This window comes from Polistes canadensis, unplaced genomic scaffold (assembly GCF_001313835.1).
Source record: "Polistes canadensis isolate GaletaPanama2010 unplaced genomic scaffold, ASM131383v1 scaffold_86, whole genome shotgun sequence".
In the NCBI taxonomy this organism is placed as follows: domain Eukaryota; kingdom Metazoa; phylum Arthropoda; class Insecta; order Hymenoptera; family Vespidae; genus Polistes; species Polistes canadensis.
The window spans coordinates 45,989-68,434 of record NW_014569633.1 but is presented as its reverse complement, the minus strand read 5'-3'; the positions used below and the strand labels follow the sequence as shown (position 1 = coordinate 68,434).

The 22,446-nt window shown below is 31.2% G+C and overlaps 1 protein-coding gene across 11 annotated transcripts in view; it reads right to left on the bottom strand.

The window, feature by feature from the left end:
* The window catches only part of LOC106786863 (venom dipeptidyl peptidase 4), a 247,255-nt gene that overhangs the window by 190,142 nt on the left and 34,667 nt on the right, over positions 1-22,446 (bottom strand). For 4 of the 11 annotated variants that reach the window (XM_014748718.1, XM_014748717.1, XM_014748714.1 and 1 more), the window contains one exon: positions 20,233-20,628. The exons of 1 other annotated variant lie outside the window; for it this stretch is intronic. In XM_014748718.1, coding sequence (XP_014604204.1) covers positions 20,233-20,259 — 27 coding nt within the window. In that variant the 5' untranslated portion in view covers positions 20,260-20,628. Of the gene's footprint in view, positions 1-20,232; positions 20,656-22,446 lie in introns of all 11 variants that reach the window. 6 more of the 11 variants (XM_014748712.1, XM_014748715.1, XM_014748719.1 and 3 more) reach the window with 4 other exon arrangements.

Below are 22,446 nucleotides of genomic sequence, written 5' to 3'. Positions count from 1 at the left end.
TTAAAAAGATACAAATCGTTTATATTTGTAATATCTAATTACTTTTTTGTTTTTATTTCTTTTATAATCTACTTTATAGTACGATCGCGATCTGTTATTTTTATTTAAAAAGAAAAAAAATCAAATCAAATAAAACGTAGGATATACCGGGTATAGAAATTATCTACGATCAAAGAATATTAATCGTTTGAAAAACGTAAAGTAAAAAATCGATGATATTACGAGAGAGAGAGAGAGAGAGAAAGAGATTTATAAATGCTTTTATATAAAAGAAGACTAAATCCTTCGTGCCTAAGTGAATTTTGTCGAGTATCCTCATCGACGTTCGTCGTTTTCCTGCCATCGTGATACTTTGAATCGTCCGGAGGCAGGGCACGTCGCCGAATTGCCAAGAAACGTGCTTCCCTTACGATCCAATCGAAGCTCGTAAACCTTACGAAAGACGAGACATTCGAAAATCCATAAAGTCGTGATTTTTATATTACGCGGTTTTCAAAATCATTCAATATTATATATAGATACGATCAAATATTTCTAATCGTTTCGTCAACAGCTGACATTAACAAATATTTCCTCTAATTGAAGATATCGTTTAACCCTTTACACTCGAGGGCTCCGCTATGGAGACAATAAAAACAAAAAAAAAAAAACAAAAAAAGAAGAAGAAAAACTAAAGCAAATTCAATTTAATCTACAACGTACCAACTATGACTTATCTTTTATATAAATATATCATTTACTTATATAATATGTGAATATGATTTTTGCTAGTAATATAAATGAAAAAAAAAAAAAAAACAGAACTTCGAGTGCAAAGGGTTAATTATCACATTTATCAATATTCACTTAATCCATTTATTTTTCTTGAATCGAATTTATGATTCAAAAAAGATATTTAAAAAAAGATAAAAATGTTACTTTAAAAAAAAAAGAAAATAACAAGGAGACGCGAGATCACGTTCAAAGTTCGATTCCAATATATATATAAATATATATATATATATATTTTTCCCTTTTATCAAAATCTCTCGACGTCCATTTCGCGTTAACTCTAAACGCGAAATTTCCATCCCAACGAGCTAGCTGTAAAACGCAAGGAGTGCATAATTTCCATACCGATATCGTCGTAACTTTAACTCTCGAGTACGAGAGACTTGGCAGGAATACAAAACCTCCTCTGAATTGCTCTTCTCGTTTTCTTTCTTTCTCTCTCTCTCTCTCTCTCACTCTCTCTTTCTCTTGCTACAAAAAGAACATTTAACTGATCGGGCGTGAAAATATCGAAAATGGAGTAACGATAAAAAAAAAAAAGGATGGATTCAGTGAACCTCCTTTACTACTATAAGCTCTAACACGTAATGTGTCTTCTCGAGTAAAGTTCAAATGGACTCAAATATTTGGCGCGAGCTCACGTACTAGAAAAAGAAAGAGAAAAGGATATAAGAAAGATAGAAAGAAAGAAGAAGAAGAAGAAGAAGGAAAAGAAAAAAGGCGCCTTAGTATTTGAGCCACTGCCAAGCCAATTCTTACTCGCAAACCGTTTTACGTTGCGTTCCACAGAGGCCATGGATTTTTGTCGGCTTTGACTTTAGAAAACGATCCGTGAAACACAATACACCATTAAACGAGAGAACAATCAAGGATTAAAGTTAAATCTATTGAAAGAGAGAAAATAGTTGATAAGAAAAAGGAGATGAATACTTAATTACACGGTTAGTTAGTCATTAATCTAATAAAATTACAATGTATTAGCTGAAAAGTGAAACAATCTGAGGGGCAGGAGGGAGGGGGTCATGTAATCATATAACAACAAAGAAAAAAAAGAAGTTGTGATCTAAAACAATATCGTATTATTATGGTTATTCTATATATTTTGAAGAGAAACTTTTCCACCATGAAATTTTCATACCACCTCTCTATTGATCGTCCAATAATCTTCAACTCTTACCGAAAGAAAACCTTCCAAGTTAGAATTTACGATGCTGATGGATCGGTTAACTTTTAAGGGAGAAGAGTAACGAGTTAGAGAAAGACGAACGATTAAAATAGTCTCCCGTATTCAAAAGAGTGTACGAAACTATTCGGCAATTTTAAAAACTTTATATCGGTTAAAAGCCGACCTCACTTTTGCAATGTATATATGATATCATCGTGGTTATCAAACCATATAGAATCGTTTTATTCTCTCTATGGTTTTTCTTTATTAAAGAGAGGGAGAGAGAGAGAGAGAGAGAGAAGGAAAAAAAAGAATTGAAATTTAGATCAATTAAAGAAATCATTGTTTCGAGAAATATACGAGTTGTTCCAAAACGATTAAATTGTTTTTTTTTTTCTTCTAAATTATATTACTTAATTACATTTTGTATTTCAAATAAATTGTTTTTTCAAACGAATCTTAACATACGTAATAAATACGAGATACGATAAATATATAATATTGTATATTAATTGATCAATTTCTCTTGAATTTTGATGACATATGAATGGCTCAAATCGTATCTTAATTTTCTAGATAAAGAGATTATATATTTTTCTTGCTAATATTAAAGGGAAAAAGTAAAAAAGTACAAAGAAGAAGAAGAAGAAAAATTTATAAAGACGAGGGGTATATATCTTAAACTCCGTTAACTTGGGCCAAACACCGAAGGAGTTCGGTCTATTTCGTAGAAACGAGTCATATCTAGGAACTCTGAACTAAGCTTTGACTCCCTGCCAATACGATTTTTACTCGCGTACGATGATTCGTCGAGTTGGAAATGTTGAAGAAGAAGAAGAAGAAGAAGAAGAAGAAGAAGAAGAACGGAAGGTGAAATTCGTAGCGGCTATCCACGGATGAGATAAACTCAAAGAAATACCTTTTCTCGTTTCGTGGTATAAAGGAACTAGAGGGAGAAAAGTAAAGTTCAAAAGTGAAAGGTGCAAGAAGATATTACTACGGCGCCTTCGAGAAATGAGTAGATCGATGAATTCTTCGATGATACGCTTTAAGGATTTCGAGATATCGAATGCTACCACCACCATCGCCAAATCCATCATCTAACCGCCGCTCTACCCTCCCCACCCCACCCCACAATTCCCCGTTCCTTCCATTTTTCCGCATTTTCATCCTCTCTCTCTCGTGCAGACTCACTTCAAGCGCTTTTGATTCTTACCTTTTCCCTTTTTCCCTTTTCTCCACTTATTTCCTTTTTCACTGACATCTCCCCCTCTCCCCCCGTCCCCTTTTTTAAGAGAACCATGATCTTTCGAATATGTGAACGTCTGCGCACCTCTATCGTGAAGAATTATGCACGATTTCAAATGAAATTTCATTTTGTGAGAAGAAGAAGAAGAAGAAGAATGAAAATGAAAAATACACATATCCCCTTCTTTTTCTATTCGCTGTTCGATAATAAGTAATATATACAATTAACAATTAATTTTATTTATAATCGTTCGTATATATTTATATAGAAAGGATATGGCTACTTCTTTACGTAAATAAACAGTTCTTTTTGGACGCGAATATAAATGAAATATCCCTCGCGATCAATTTTTCTTTCCTTTCTTATATCTTCTAACAAGCTTCTAATTCTTGCACAATTTTCGAGTATTAAAAAAAAGAAAAAAATGAAGAGAAAGAAGATAGATAAAGTAACGAAAGGAATTGATAAAAAATAGTATCTAACAACCGAAAGAATAAACATCTTTCCTGGTAAAATCTATGATCTATTCGGTGTTCTAACAATCGTTCTACGATTTCTCCCACTTTGAAAAGAGGAAAAAAAAGAAAGGAAAGAAAAGAAAACAAAACAAAAAAAAAAATAAAGAAATTCGTAAATAGAAATGATCAACGACAAAGGAACGAAGCTCGAGGATGAATGCAAGCGCGCATGGTAGATTACGAAACATGCTTGGAAAGCACCAGAGCGTAAAGCCGTGCAGTCAAAGTTTAATGCATCGGCCCACAGTCGCCTGCCTCTTCCTCTTTCTCACAAACACACACGTAACGCACGTTCGTTCCTCGGAGAGAGTGCATTTGGTGCGTTCGGTTGATCGCAAACTCGCGCGCATGTGCAACCTCGGGAAACCTCGACGTAACGCATGAAGGTTGTGTTTCATTCCCGTTTCATTTGCTATTCATAAGAGCCACACGGCCTGGAGCCCTTGCAAATAGAAACTACTACCACACTACTACCACTACTACTGGTATAGCCAGTACTACTATTACTAGTACTACTACTAGGCTACTAGGCCTCGACTCTGTTTCGCAAGCTCTATTGCAAGCTCCTTCCTCTCTACTAGACTACCAACAACCTCTACAGCTGTTCCTTGCGATACCGAATCTTCCTCTCACTTTCTCTACATACGTAGAGCTTAGTTTCCTTCAACGTGTTTCTACACAGTGGCACACACAACACCTCCGCGACACACTCCTCCTATACACATTATTCTAGAAAATTTACCGCCTCAAGATATTTTACTTTCTTTGTCTTTGCCCAACGTCCGGAAACATTTTCCAGCGGGTTCTTTATCCGGTGTACCGCTTCAGGACGTTCAGGATTCTTCTTCCTTTTCTTTTCCTTTCCTTTCCTTCCTTCCGTCTATCCTTTTCTTTTTTTATTTTTATCCTTTCTTTCTTTCTTTCTTTCTTTCATCTTACATGGAAGCAGAGATTTACAAGAGCTTCTTCTCGGATTATTCTACTACGGTACAATATAATCTTCACGATTTCCTAGTTGTTTCTACAATTACGAATGATGATACGTTATAAATGATATATCTCAACATATATGAGTATCATAACTATTATTCAAATGCCAACTCAAACTACCTTTTCTTTAGGTGCATGCATATCGTAAATATGTATTATACAAAGATATACATTAATGAAATCGTAGACATCAAATAAAGTTTAACCCTTTAATTACGACAAAACTGACTGTAGCATTGCATCGTTTTGTGTGACGTATTTTCATATCGTGTACATATAAATGATAATATATTGCAGAAAAAATAATGTATCTAGAAAGAAAAAACTACCTATGACAAGGAAATAATACAATTTCTTCTTTTATTTATGTAAAATGAACATTATTTTTGAAAATGTGGAAACAAGTTAGATAAGTATTGAAAAATATTATAACCATAGTCGAAAGTCACTGTGATTTACAGGGAAGCAAGCCATTATAGTGATACTTATTGTTAGTTGCTAAAGGGTTAAATAACTATTATTAAATTTATATATATATTTAAAAAAAAAAAAAAAAAAGAAAGAAACAAGAAAAAGACGATCGATTACATAAACTTGTCCTAATTTAATTAAACTTTTACTTGAAAGTATCGGCAGTTATTTTATACAACAACCTACTAATTTTGTATAAATTACTATATCGGGATATTTAATCACTAGTTATTAAATTTTGAATCTACCAAGCTCTTATACTTCCTTAGTAAACACTCGTTATTATAAGACTTTCATTAAAAACTTATCGTATCGTGTTGATAGAAAAAGAAAATTATATTTTCGAGTACAAACAATAATTATGAAAAGTTTATGATAAAACAAACTTCTTAATTGCTATTAGTGTTACATATATCGCGTATATTAGTTTTATTTTTTTTAATTATTAATAATAATTGTCTCTCGTCGTCGAAAAAAAATGTCATCTCTTAATATTCTTCTTGTGAACAAAAAATTATTCTTCAATGTAAGGAAAAGGAAAAGAATAGGGAGAAAAAGAAGAAGAAGAAAAAGAGAGGAAGAAGGGTAAGAACTTCGTACACTTACGTTTTCTTTGTCTCGAGGTAATTTCCTCGCGAGTCAGTAAGAAAAGAAGATAAGATAAGATTAAAAAAAAAAAACACACACACACAAAAATCAAATAAAACAGAAACATCCTACCGTTTTCTTTTCCTCCAACAAATTTTCCAAGATACACGCGAACATTCGACTCTCGTGAATTTTTTTTCTTTTTTCAAGAAATTGTTATATTTTTTCTAATATATTCTCATTTTCATTAGAAAAAGAAAAGAGGACAAAAATAAATAATAATCTCCTCGCATGAAAAATTGAAGAAAATTTTTCATGGAAATATTATAGAAATAACATCCAAGCAAAACACGTTTTGCACTTTTCATACTTATATATATATATGTTAGAGTTAAAGCGAGAAATAACTAGCTATTGTATGACATAATTAAACAGACCAGTTAAAATGTGAGAGGAAACAGACTAACATGCTTCCATTATATATATATATATATACATACTTCATTTAAGCTATTATACATATACTACATGTTATATATACTTCAACATATAATATTTATAATTTAAATAGTGAAAATAAGCAAACATAATGACAAATATGATAATGGCAATCGTTTAAAGAATTTAATTACTTAATAATTTTACCTTATCAATAAAAAACAAATACCAATCAATAAAAAATGTCTTTCTTGAAACTTTTCGATCATTCTCGATCATTCTCGAACATACAAAATCTAGATTATTCATTTACTTCCGATAATGAAGTACTCATACTCATATAACGTGACAAAAGAAAGAATTAACATACACACATACTTTCAACACTAACACTATTTGCTTGTTTGTTCACTCTCTTACCCTCATATAAAAATACATGTAAATTAAATGAATCATCGTTGTAAAAGTCTAATATTTTCATAGAATATAATTAAATCTAAATAAAAAAAAAAACAGATATATATTAAAAGAATATATTTAAAAATAATTCATAAAAATTCATTACTCGCAATTCTCATTTATTTCACGTATCCTCACAGAGAGAGATAGAGAGAGAGAGAATTCGTAAATTCGATGATAATTATCTGTCTGTTCATCGCGAAGCTAAGTAAAGTAGTCTCCGTAATGGAACAACCCGCGCATATGTGTCGGAACAACGTGTGGAGACTGTTTAATTTCCTGACACTCCAACCCCGAAAGCTTCGCGTTGTGCTTTTTCGAGTTTGGACGTGTAGAGAAAAACACGACCAAAAAAAAGGAAAAGAGAACGAGAGAGGTGAGGATGAGAGAACGAGAATAAAAAAGAGAAAGAAAAGAAAGGGTCGAAAATGCGTAGAATCATTGCAACGAAAACAAGGACCACCAGCACACATTTATTAGAATTTTTGAATTTCATAAAACTATTATAACGGTGTGTTGGCCAGTGACTCTTCCATCTTTTTCTCTCTCTTTCTCTCTCTCTCTCTCTCTGTTTCACTCTTTCTCTGTCTTTCTCGTCAACACGCGAAATGATAAACGAGCAAACGCGTAACGTTGAAAACCTTGCTGCGTGACCGTCCTCGAGAAATGACATTGGCGGTGAGAAAAAGAAAGAAAAAATAAATTGAAAAGAAAAAAAGGAAAAGGAGAGAGAACCGGGGAGAAAAAGAAATGGAAAGAGAAAGAGATGAGAGCAAGAGATGCTGGCGAAATTTTAAGAGGAATAAAGTCGAAAGAAATGGCACCCGCTGTTTCCGTGCTCAGCCGTGCTTTTCGCGTATCCGAGCTTTTAAGCTACGAAGTGCTTCATGGAGAAACAGAAAGGGAAAGAGAAAGAGAGAAAGAGAATTATAAAAGAAAAAAGAAAATAAATATATATATATATAAATAATATATACGTTTTTATAGTCATTATATTAATGAAAGAATAAATGGCAGAAATAAAAAAATCGGGACTCCTGGTAAACTATGTCAAAACAATGTCGCTATCAGATACTTGCGATAACAGGGGACTAACCCCCATCATCTCAGGAAACTTCAAACTTGTAAAGTATTCTCTTATTCTTTTACTATATCAGTACACCATAAATTATAAGAAAAACGCTATTTCTCAAGTCAGATATCTCTCTTAACTGTGTATGTTTCAACATACAACAAGATAAGATTAAAAAATAACTTACACATGAATCTAATTAATAGAAAAATAGGTACATGAACATTTGTATCTAACGCATATGGTTGAAAATATTACATGCATACTTTGAAAAACTTGACAAAAATAAACTCAAGCGACGTTTTTAATAAAGATCTTAAAATGTGATGTAAATGTGAAACATTTTTCATCACGTTTATGTGACAGGTACACTAATGAGACGTTAACCAAACCTTACCATAAATTGCTGTAAAAAATAAATTTAGACCAACATGTTCTTTTCGCGTGTGAATTATTTAAATAAAAAATATTATTTCTTTTAAAGGTACACACGCTCTCTCAAGTTTTTAAAAATCAATTCTAGAGGAAAATATATTTCAACGATTCCGCGCATCGCGTCGGTTTATTTTAAAATGTTTCTACATTAATCATAAATCAACGATTAATCTTAAATTTACAGAAACTGACCATTTATATATCATCGAAAGATATAATACATGAAGAATATTTTATTTATTGGAAAGCAAAAGGATCTAGTCTAAATTTGTATAAGTTTTAAATAAATATTTATCTGGGGGATTATATGATAAAACTAAAAAATACGAAATAACGATGCCAACAAAAGAATGTGGAACGTTTTAAATATGTCAAACGCAAAGAAAAAGAAAAGAAAAAATAGGAAAAAGAGAGCAGAAAATGGAAAGAAAAGAAAATGTGAATAGTTGATGTTACGAATGAGAAAATTCGCTTCATTACCTCATTCTGGTCCGTTATTGTCATTTTTTGCGAAAAAGTAAATAACGTTCTGAACGTGCGAATCGTATATCGCGTTTCGTACTTATGCGAAAACAACATTTATGACGAAGGCTCGATTGTGTTATAAATAATGTAAAAATGCTTGCCACGGGCATAACTTTTCATCTGATAAATATGTTCGTAGCTTTATTTGGAATATATAACGAGGCGAGATAAAAGGAATGAAAATAGAAGGGAAAATTTGAGCAAAAATTTATCTGAATATATGTAACACGATACGAATAGGGAAAAGTATAAACGATCAAGAGATCATATCGATATTCGAATTCGTATGATCCTAAAATTCTATTTAATAATTCAACAAAAGCTACCAATTTTATTTTTCATCTTTATTTCATTTGTTTCTTTTATATTTATATATATATATATTTCATATAATGAAAAAAAGTAGTATTCCTGCGAAAGGTTATATACCTCGAGAATTATCGTACAAAAAAATACTACATAATTTGAAGAAAATTATTACTAAATTCTTTTATATATATAATATAAAGCGATAAAATCTTGAAAACACGTTCTTTTACTTCTTAACCTCGATCAATTTTGCATATTTAATACTATCCATATTTGAATAACTAACACATCTTAAAAATACATTTTCTTTCTTTTTTATATTGACCTATTATTTGACATAATAATTATGACGAATAAATCTTAAATTCAATAAAATATTACTTTTTCCAATAATTTCGTTTAACATAATTATTACGATACATCGTGAACCACATAAAAGAAATCAAATAATATTGATCAATTAAATGAGAACTAATTAGCTTGATAAAATAAATGTTACTATCGATAAGCGAGAGATGAATAATAAAATTGAAAAATGAAAAATCAATCCTAACGAATCGTTTGAAATAAGAAAGACAGTTCGTACGAGAAAGGTAATGGAAAGGTTAGCATCTAATTAGAATTCGCGAAACGTCTCGATATGGCTGACCACTGCGACGCGTTCTGAACGTGACCCTTACCGTAACGCCCCTGAAAACCCTCTTCACGAATGATAATAGAACGTTTGTGAGGTAGTTCATGACACACGAGCGTACCATTTTGTTCCAAAATTCGCAAGCATGCAAGACATCCGCTTGCACATGGAAAATTGCATATTAAACGTCCTTTTAAACTTCCGTTAACCTGAGTTCCCGAACGATTCTAATGACATTTCCTTTTTCATTACGATTCAATATTTCTCAATTGATATTTTTATTTTTCTTACTGATATACAAATTCAATTCTACGTAATATAAACGTAATATAAATGAATAAATAATAAAAATAGAAAAGAAATGAGAAAAAGTTACGAATAAGGTACAATCTTGTTCATTTACAATTTTGTGTTTATAGATATAAATTATTTCTAAATGAACATTATTATCTATTTACTCTGTGTATATAAACGTTCTTCTATTTTAAAAAAACAATTATCTGAAATCAATAACTATACTCGTTCGTTTTACTTTGATATAAAAATGATTCGCGTATCAACATATTGGTAATATTTTATAATCATGAAATATAATAGAATTAGAAAAGATCGAATTACAAGAAGGATACTTTTATTTTTGAATGCCACTAAAACTTGATATTTCTAATCTAATTTTTATATTATTCATATTTACGCGGGCGAATCAAATATCGTTCATCGATAAAAATACGTTATCGCGATTATTCAAATTAGCATCTTGTTTGTCTTCTCAAACGTCAAAGGTAAAATTTCTTAAAATTAGATTTTAACAAACAGACATGTCGAGTTAAATTCTGCCTTTGAATTCTCATAATTACTCTTGGAAAAATCTAAACTGAAGAAAATAGAATAGAAATGGAAAGAGAGGAAACAAGAAAATGTAGAAAAAGAAAAAAAAAAAAAGAAACGTAACTGCATCTAACAAATCTACGAAAAAGAGTCACAAGAGAAGAGTTGTTTTAAAAAATATTAGATACGTATATATACATACACATAGATATATACATACTATCATCTACCTACAAAGAGATATACGTACATACTACCGATTACAGGATTTCGAGAGATTGTCTAAGGATTACGCTCAAAGGTATCGTTTTGAAGTCGCGTTGCTCGTTGAAGGATCAAATAAAATATCATTAAAAAAAAAGTATATAACCCGACCACCGTTTCTTCTTTTTTTTTTTTTCCTTCTCCTCCAACTAGGATCGCGAAAATAAAGAGAGCTTTGTGTGTGCTCCCGTAACGATTTTTTTTTCTTTTTTCTATTATTATTCTCTATCTCCCAGAAATAATAAAAGCAAAATATTAGGGAAAAAATATTTATACATGCATAGTATAGGACAAGAACCCATCGATTATCTTTTATCCATTAACTTTTTATAATTTTTTTTTTTCGCAATCGTTTAAAGTTAGCAATAATAATAACAACGACGAAGACGACGACAAGAACGACGATACAGATAATCTGATAAATTCCACGATCGGTATATCGGTTTCATAGTTTATATTCGATTACAAAATTCCCCGCCCTATTTATCTCTTTTTATTCATTGTTTATTTTAATTTTATTTTCCCTCGTTTATTATTTTCCCCTTTTTCTGCTGCTTCCAATATATAGGTATAGATTATCAATATGAAAATTAAATTCATCTTTCATATAATATTTACAAAATTTTGTTACGTTTTATTTTCATTTGATTATTTATCAAATCCGTGCGATTCTATAAATGTTTCAATTAAAAAAACGTAAACGAACGAAAATAACACATTAATCAGATTATTTTCACGCACATATCTATGTATATGATTTTCCTTATTTTATATCGAAAATGTCGACAAGTTTATCGTTCTTTAATTCTTTCTTTTTTTTTTTTTTTTAAATATCAAATTTTAAAGATCAAAGTTTAATGGATTCGGTGAATTGAATTAACGGATAGACTTAACAGATTTCAACATTATTTAATTTGTAATTAGTATTAATGAGAACGTTTGATTACACGAATACTAATTTCTCATGAACGTTCTATTATTAGGTCTCTAGTTCTTATAATTATTAATTTGTAATTATTATCGAAATGCTTGAGAAGCGCGCGTGTCGTTATGATTATTAATCCAATTAATTTAAAAGGTTACATGCGAACTTTACACACACCTCAATTTCCTTATTCGAACTCTCATTAAAGTATTAACTTTATTTGTCGATTGCATATGTTTCGTTGTGTTCGGCTTTTAATGCATTCAGTTTGAAAATACACTACATATATATATATATGTGTGTGCGTGTGATTGTAGACATTCTTTTATACTATTTTCACCAAATACTAATTCATGCGATTCGATATATTTCTTTATTCGTTCGTAAGTTTTTTATATGTATACGAGTGTGTGTGTGTGTGTGTGTGTATGCGCGAGCGCACGTTATATGCAGATATTCTAATTAATACTAATTACTGAAATGTACATATTGCAGAACTTTCATTAAATCACATGTTACTTGTTTACTTTTTAACAGGAGAAACAAAAAAAATGAAAAGGAATTATTAAACATCGCATCGCGTCGCGACGTTTAATGCGAATTTTGTCCGAATTTTACAAATTACTATCATTTATTTGTTGACGCAAGAATCCAATTAGGATAAATGTGATATAATCTATTTTCTCAGTGAGTCAATCAATATTTACTCCCAATTTGATTTGCATACGCACACTTCCTCAACACGCACATTGTCATTAATTTAATCAATTGAAGTAGATAGACAAAAAAATCGTAGAAAAAATATTCCAAGATCAATAAGTATCCATCGAGAGTATGGGTAATTTTGTATATATATATGTATATACATTTTATTAAATATCATATAACTTATTCGATGTACAAATATATACACATATTATATTATGCATTTAAACAAAAAGCATTTTGTCGATTTAAGCTAAAGACAACAGAGACATTGTCATATATTCATAATTTCTCTCCCATGTTACAAATAATATACATAAATATATCGATAGACGTAATATCGATAGATATTTCATAAAATCACAAAGCTTAAAATCGAGAATTTCGTAAATTATTCCCTACACATTTGCAAAGTTAATTTTTGAAGTTCGTCGGCTCATCAACAATTTAAAACGAACAATTTAACCCCTCTAATGGGAACTGAAGGTTTTCGAACCGTTTTGTAATTCAAACGAACGATAAGCTCAACAAATTAATTGATGAATATGCTCCAATGAGAATCACTACGACATCGAAGTTAATAATTGACAATATTTTTGAGTCTATCAGCTCTATGAATCTTAATGACAAAAGATATATATATATTAATACAATAAAATATGATATCTAAATAATTATTATAGAAAAATATATTTCGCGTACTTTTTAAAGAGTGAACGTAAATAATTTTTAAAAGAAAAGGATTACAGTATGGTTAGAATGTTTTATCCAAATAAAATAGAATGAATTTATGAATGAGTATGAATGAGAATACGCGAATAAAAAAAGAGAGAAAAAAAGAGATAGCTAAAAATATAATATAATAAAATAAGAAATAGTAAACCAATATTTTCTATGTTTCTTTTTCTTAACTATAATCTAAAATAAATTCTCTATTCTAATTAAAATTGAAGAATATACATATATATATATACAAAAAAAAAAAGAAAGAAAAATCAATGATCACGATTTAAAAATCAACAACTTTACACGGACAGTGACACAATGTCAAATCCTTTATAGATCGATGTTAATTTGAATAAAATTAGAAATAAATATCCTTCGATATCATTTGCAGCACACACTTCCGTCGTATCACTTTCACCTGATAATTTTCTCAAGGAAGAGAGTATACCGAACTAGTGAATGCGATAAAATGTCGGCCAAACCAGGATAGTCATCTTCTACAGAGAAGAAAGTGCATCGTGAGAGAAGAGAGTTGTAAGAAGTTCACAAGATTTGTCGTTAACTGCTAGCGATCCTCTTCTTCCTCTCTCTCTCTCTCTCTCTCTCTCTCTCTCTCTCTCTCTCTCTCTCTCTCTCTCTCTTTTCTTTAACCCTTTCCTCTTTCCTTTCTCTTCATCTCTCTATTCTTACCATGCCAGAAACCGGAAAGTTCTCGAAGTGCACGAACGATGAAGTTCACCACCTTCTCTCTCTCTCTCTCTCTCTCTCTCCCCCCCTCCCTTTCTCTTTCTCTCTATCTTCAACGATTCAAACTTTTCAAGTCCAAAATCACTTTGTGCTATCCTCTCTGTTCGTTCTACTAACGAAAATCGGGTTCGTTCGGCGTACTTAACGAAATGTTTTGGTTCCTACGTTCGTTCACATCCCTATCCTCATCAACGAGGTAAAAATCTCTGCCAAATTCTTTTTTTTCCACTACCTATCCCTCCCCCTCGAACCCACCACTCATATTCCATTCTCCGAGTAACGTTACACGTAAATGCTTTTTCTTGATGTTTAGGATGTCCTGCTGTGCGTTAACTGAGAAAACTTTCCCTAATGATTTTATCGTGGTAACAGGAAAATCTCATCTCATGAATATAAACCTTTCTCTTTGCTTTTATGGTTTAATCTTGTATGATCTATCGTTTATTTTATATAATATAAGAGAAATCTATATATTTGTTATATATCTAACGATATATTGAAATCAATTGAATATCTTTTACGTAATTAAATGTATTATATTTTATTCGTATCTTTTCAATGTGTCTTTGTGATCTTTTATTATATTATATTTGTAATCTCTTTTCTTTTTGATAACTTTTTTAATTAATCTATAATCATCCTGTGTCGCGTCGTGTGTCGAATTAATATTTCCCTTAAATTTACATCATTTTTAATTCGTCTACAGTTCTTTATTAAATATTCTAGATTTGATAAAAATAAAAGTATTGATTAATTAATTATCAAACACAAAAGATAAGAATTATATTGCAATTGGACGAAATCAATTGTAAATTTCTTGTTGTTTTTCATTCATTTAGAACTTTACTTCTTTATTTTTATCTTTGATACCGATCAATATGCTAATATTATCTTATTGTTGGTACGGGTTGTCTTTACATTTACAGATAAATTTGAAGAATTTCCAGATCACAGTATTTTCATGCAACCACGATTTTTCCATCTATTTCCCATACTCTTTCTTTCTCAAATACTACTACGTGCTATTTCAAATCGTTCCAGAGGTTGCATGAGCACTTTCCCAGATTAGAATAAACCGATACTTCAGTTTCCTTTTATTCAAGACGCTTCGAAATTGCAAGAAGCCTTTCCTTAATAACATTGAAATCTTTCTGATCTCGAATAGAGGGATTCACTTTGTCTTCAAGAAATATCCATTCATAGTTATCGAAAGATCTATAAATCTATGATTTATTCTCTTTTCTTCATTTGTGTATTTCTCATTTCTTTCGGAATTGTTATTACGAAACGAAAATAATGTTACTACTACGCAAGAGTTTGGCGATCTTAGTTGGCTAAGATTCAAATAAACGATGATCAACGATATATTTAGCATGTATTTAAGAAAATTACTATTTCTGTATTCTCTATTTAGAAAACTAGATCAAAAACATTGAAACTTTTCAAACGCATTCTCACGCAAAAATCGAACGTACTTGTACGTAACGTTTCTATTAAATTCAACGACTTTTTTTTCTTATCGATCGTAAAAAGGAAAAGAAAAGAAGAGAGAGATTTGCCAAAAGAACAGGAAAATTTTACGAGAAAGAAAATCGAAGATGACACGTGAAATGGAAAATTTGTATGCATTAACCATAGTCATACATAGTTTTGTATGTGCTATCGGATTTATTACCGTATTTTAATACAAATGTATCAAGGTGCGTTATACAAGAAGCATAATACGCTATAATATATCGTTTATTATTGTCTACGAAACTGAAACCAACCGAACGATTTTCATAAGACTATTGCAATAGAATGCATTGTAAATTCTATTATAACTTGTTTCTGTTACAAATCATCTTCCGTTTCGTAGATCCGATACATTATATGTAATGTGTGTGGTTGAAACATAAGGTATGCTTACAAATATTCTAACTTTACGTCTCCTATCGTTTTTGATAAACGAATACAAAAATTGAGATATACGCAAACTTATATACACGTTTCTAAAATAGAGAGTAAAAAAAGGAAATTAAATTTGTTCGTTGCATCACACATAGGAGGTGATAATCGGCAACCACCAATGAAATTAATTGACTGTAATTAAATATAATTACACGTTATAACTTATTTGTTCTAAATAATATTTTATGTGATATAATATATAAAGAATAATACAAAAAAGGTGGCTTTGAACCTGTTAAAATTGAAGCACATTTTTTTGTTCACATAATTTGTACACATTACAAAATAATACAAATTTCTTTGATCATAGAATAACGCTTTCAATATCATAATCAATATTTTCTCACGTACGAAATGAAAAAAAAACGTTTGAAATGTTTTATCGATCTCATGATATTTCATGCATCGATAAATATATCTTGAAAACAAATGTTTCTTGGTTTTATTCTTACTCTTATAAATTACGTATTGTGCCGATTATTTATCACATCGAAAATAATCAATTTATTTTCTACTTAGATCATATCATACAGCTGAGAAATCAATATGTATAATAAAAATATTGAAATGAAACACAGAACGCGCAAATATATCAATCCGTTAATACCAGAGAGAGAGAGAGAGAGAGAGAGAGAGAGAGAGAGAGAGAGAACGAATTGTTATCACGAACGATTCGTATTTAATTGTTCCTTTATTTACGCAACAATAATAAAATAACACCCACACGACGAGTAGACGTTATATAGCTAATTGCGAGCTCGTAATAACGATCGTTAACGAGTTTCTAATGAAAAGGAATGTAATAGATAAATTTCATCACAACATTCGTACGTTTTGTGTACGATACGATATTAAAATAATAATAGTCCCTTCGAAATATCTTTCGGTCAATCATCGATGTTCGATGTTTTTAATTATATTCATTAATTACAATTATAGCACACATGCACACGCGTGCAATCATAACATTTACACACTATTTCACAAATCGTAAAAATATTTTTAACTATTCGCGCGGAATTTATTCGTTTGTATAATAATTAAATGATGTTACTTTTTCTTTTTTTTATATATTTTTTTACTTTGAAATCGAACGTGAACATTCCTATTTTTAATCGGAGACAAATTTTGATTACTCGGAAATAAAAAAAAAAAAAAAAAGAAAAAGAAGAAAAACAAAAAAAAGGCAAAAATATACGTGAATGGGTCGTAAATCTGTTTCTCGGCCAAAATTTATCGCTATCAAGTAATTTGTCTTCGCAGTCGTGTTACATTTTTGAGAAAGGCACAATTTCGAAATACATTCATCGCTAGTTTACACGTACAAGTGACGCTTGTATACAGTTTGCCACCTCGATCGTCGATACACGCCTCGTTCGGAACTAAAAGCTTTTTCAAAAGCATGCTAAAATAATACGCCTTTTAACCCTTCGTTAAATAGACATTGCCTTTTCACACATCATAGACACGAAATACTAACGAATCCTAGCAAACTGTTCAAATAATTGCTTACAAAAGTAAAAGTAATATGGATTACGTGACGAAGTAAAAAGGGGAAAAAAAAAAAGAAATAAAAATGTAAAAGGAATGAGTCGAACAAATCGACGATGATTTGAAAATGAAAAAAACCTTATTAAATATACCTTCCAAATATTATACCTTTAATCGAAACACGTATAATTATAATAGTAAACATATTTGTATTTTTTTACTCTTCCTTTTACAAAAGTTCGAATCACTATCCCCAATACTACCAAAAAAGTCACATCTTTTTATCATCTATCTGGCAGTAATTGTATCGAGTGCTATAGACGTGATCGTTTGATTATATAATGCAAACTGAATAAGAAAAAGATAGTACAATAAAAAAAAAAATCTATTGAAAAGTATATTTAATTATTAGGATTATCGATTCGAAGGAAATATCACAAGCATTATCCAAGAATATAAACGTTGATTTAATCCAATTAACAACTTAACTTGTTCTTACATATGCAACGAACATTCTTGACTACCTTCTTGGTTAGCTAACTTACTAGTATGTCTAACTGGCACGTGTATCTCTATTATATACGCGTTTACTATACTTCCTGTCTTTGTTGTACGTATATATTATTCGAACGAAGAAGGTAGAGAAGATGTTGAGTTCAGTCCGGAACGCGACGACGAAACCCGCCGCGTTACGAAACTTTCCACGAATTACGTTCAACGTCCGCGTTCCTCTCGTAATTCCTGGACGAAGGGTTCGCCCGAGGATTCAACCTACCGAGTGCTTCTGATAAATTCATAGAACACGAAGAGCAAGCACTAGACAATGTGTACAAAATTCTATACTTGAATTCTCTATACTCCAAAATTCGCGATGAAATAAATTAACATTTATTTACATGATTTTAATAATGGCTATTAAAATACTATCCAATTTATAATTGTACTTTAATATTATTACACAATGCAAATGTAATTAAATATATAATAATTATATTATTTTAACAAACGTATATGGACACAAATAAAAAAAAAAAAAAAAAAGATAATCATTAATAATTAACATGAAGTATTCGTCAAATTACTTTTGAAAAGAATACGAAGGAAAAAGATATGAAGAGATAGATATAACGAGACGTCGACCAAAAAAATAAATAAAAATATGAAAACATTTTCTTCGTATATTCCTCTTTCATCGTCATAGCACAGTAAACTAGACTTTCCTCTTATTTATCGTCACAGATTCTACCTACCTACCTACCTACCTACCTTTCTACCTACCTATCTACCTACCTACCTATCTTCATGGTAGCTTCATATCCATGTATGCATACGCGTACCTCGAAACGTGACTGACACACTTTGTTGCTAGCTGAAACTTTCACTTTCGATATCAATTCTTTCACGTCTTTCTTCCTACTTTTTGACGTCGTTCTATTTTTACAGGTTGCACGCTCCCACGAACGCGCGTCACACTTTCATACAATTCTCCATTTCATTTTGTTGCCTTTTTATTTCTTTTATTTTTTATTTTTTTATTTTTTTTTTTTTCACGCAACGACGTTCTTTCTCGACAAAATTTAACGAAAAAGAGAATCCTTTTTTTATTATCGTTGTTATTCGTCGATAACGTAATATTTTATTCCGTATTTTTTTTTTCTCTTTAACAAACGATACGACTGAAGAAAAAAAAAAAAAAGAAAAAAGAAGACAAAATTTGAAGTCTTATAAAATTCTATGAAGATAAATCATTTTCGATACATCATCGTAAAAGTATTTAACATCGATAGAGAAAATAACCACGACTAGAGATAATCGAGCTTTTAACCGTTAACGCTAACTCGTGCACCACTAAAATTATGTCGAGCGTCACTCGAATGACATCATCCAAGCACATGCAAATTACACGATTAACGTTACCCAACTATCCAATGGACCGGCCTCATTTGATCTAGCCACGTTTAAACGCAGGCCAACCCCACGATTCCAAGAATTTACGTAGTATTTACGATTACCACACGCTATCCAATTGTGATCTGATATTTATTACCTATTGGGAAATTCGTTTCTATGATAATTGTTACGGCGATTGTCGATCGGTAAGATCTAATCAAGTTTCTACGAACTAAACACGAATTTAATGAACAAACGAACGAAAACGAATGATTTTCTTAATCAAATATATATTTTGTCTATATATATTAATTATTTATCATTATAATAAATGAAATCATTCTCTAATCACATTGATGTATTTTTCTGATCATTGTTAACAAGACATTTTCTGTTTACCATTGTTAGATTATATATTCATCAGAATATACATTCAAATATTACATTTATTTTGTCATTAAACATAATAGAAAAGAAAGGAATTTAAATGAAGACAAAAAAATTGCATGAATATATCATTGATAATTCTAAAAATGAGAGGGAACATCGATCGTTTAATCATTGAATAAAACATCTTTATAAGGATTAAAAAAACACACACACACACACAAGAAAAATGAGTAAAGATACTGTTTGTACGAAAAAAAGGGGAAAAAAGGAGTAAGTCAATGGGAGAACTCGAACTAGTGGGATAAAAGAAAAAAGAAAGAAAGAAAAGAAAAGTAAAGAAAAGAAAAGAAAAGAAAGGGTTAACCAAAAGAGGCCGCGAGGCGAAAATTGTTCTCGCGAGAAGCTTCGAGAGAAACAGGGGTGGAAAGAAAAAGAAAAAAAAAGGTTCCTCGTAAAATCGATTACTAAGAATTCGCAGTGGCGAAAGATCTGACCAAAGCGAATAGTACGGCTTGGTACATTGTGTGAACAAACGGGGAAAAAAATAGAAAGAAAGAAAGAGAAAGCGGAACGAAGGGAAAGGACAGGAAAAGGAAAGGGTAAAAAGAAAAAGAAATGAAACAGAGAGAAAGAGAAAGAGAAAGAGAAAGAAAGAAAGAAAGAAAGAAACTAAGAAATCGTTTCTGACTTACACAAACATCGAGTCCGCCCTCCGTCATGGTCGTTGGTCCTTCGTCTCTGCAAGGGCTCTCCACACTTTCGGAAATAAAATCCTTCCTCCTCTTATATTTTCCTTTTTCCCCTCAACTCGCCACCTTTCGAAACTAACTCTTTTCCCTTTCTTTCTTTCTTTCTATCTATCTTTCTTTATTTATTTCTTTTCTCACTCGTACACTTTCCTCTTCTTTCCACACTTTTCCTATGTTTTTCTCTTTCCCCAAAATCGTTCCGTCTCTCTTTAACACTCTCTATATCTCTATATTATCCACTTCTATAGGTCTATCCTTTTTCGTTATACCCCTTGCTTCGGTTCAACGAATCGAATCCATTAATCACCCTTCCTTCGTTGGGTGGTATGATGGCGAAAGCTGTATTTAATTTTTCACGCGATGCCGCTTTATATTTAAATGGAAATCGAACGTGCGCAACGCGCCAATATAGTATATATGTTTCAAAGAGAGAAAGGGCCAGGGGCAGGGGGAGGGGGAGAGAGAGAGGGAGGGTGGGTGGTAAAGAAAGGAATAGAATAACAGACAGGGGAAAAAAGATTTCTGCGCCTATGAACGCGTCATGGTACGAGGACAGTTGAAGGGAAAAATATCAGCGACTCTGCGAGCACGTCACTCTTTGGTTCACGCTTTTGAACTGACTTTGACGAAGATGTATCTCGGCTACCCTCACTTCTCATTCACTTCCTATCTTTCTCCCCATCTGTCTCTCTCTCTCTCTCTCTCTCTCTCTCTCTCTCTCTCTTTCGCTCTTTCGCTCTTTCTCTCTTGCTGAAACACTTGATACATGCAAAAAAATATTATGCATTGTTACGCTGCTTCTCGAATTTGGCCTTACTCGTGCAATATTTTTCTTCTCTATTATTTTTTAAAATAATAATCTTTAATATAATATCTATTGTAATTATTAACAATAGTAATTCATTCGTATTAATATCGATAGGAAATTACAAACAATCCACCAATAACACAATTCCATTTCCTACCCCGCGTTATACGAAAATCAGAATTAGTACAAATCAGATTAATTCGTATTGCCTGTGGAATATGTTTTAAGTATTATTTTTGATACGATAAATAGCAATGTTCTATAGTTTATGCATTTACAAGGGTACTCTCTAACAATTGAAATTGAAAAATGGTGATGAATTGTAATATAAATGAAAATCTATACTGTCCATACTATCGATAATACCTTTCCGCTAAGTCCTTGTCATTGATTTAAATATACATATTAAAGACAAAAGAAAAGAAAAACAACAAAAAACACAGTACACGAAACAAATAAATATTTTTCAATGAAAAAATTGCAATAAAAATCTAATGCCAAACTAAAGTGCATAATTAAAACTAAAAGAAACGTTTTCTTTAACCCTCGCGAAAGTTTCCAGAGAAGGTTTGCAAAAGGAAAAATGATCCGTAGTAGACTAGGATATAAGTTGGACAGCACCGCTGTAGTATTACAATAATGTAATACGATAATTCGAGATCAGAAGATTTTCCAAAGGATTTAGAACCTCGGTCGGACGTAAAAGAGGGTCTTTGCATATTCACAAGTCGGATTAAATACCGCCTTCCGTGCTTTAGGAAAGCTTGTCGAAAATTCGTCGGAAGGAAAATCTTTAGAAGAGAAACACGCTGCTGCTAAAGTAAATGTGTGGGGTCTGTATGTATATATATATGTATATATCAATATTGCAAATGGAAAAAGTAAAATCGTGTCATCAAAATTTCACGAAATTACCATATTTTTTTGTAAACTTCTCTATATTAGATATTATTATTCCTAATTCATTGGTATTATTAAAAACGATATTTATCTTTTGATAATACGTTACAGAAATTTACCACTATGTGTAAAATGAATTCAAAATCAAACTATGGAATACGAATAAATCGTTCAAAATCCTACCACCAACCCTTTTCCGTCTATCTTTCTTTCTTTCATTCATTCTTTTTTATCTCTTTATCTTTCTCGTTCTCTCTCTTGTTCTCTCTCTCTCTTTCGCGATTCATCTATCCCATCTATATATTTCTATCTCACTCTACTCTCTTCTAACTCGTATTCGATCACAGTGAAATCTCAACCAAAAGTGGGCGATGACAATTACACGTCGCTCAAATCCTGATCTCTCTTGGTCGTGCAAAGAGAACGACAGATCTAGTGATTTATTCCGC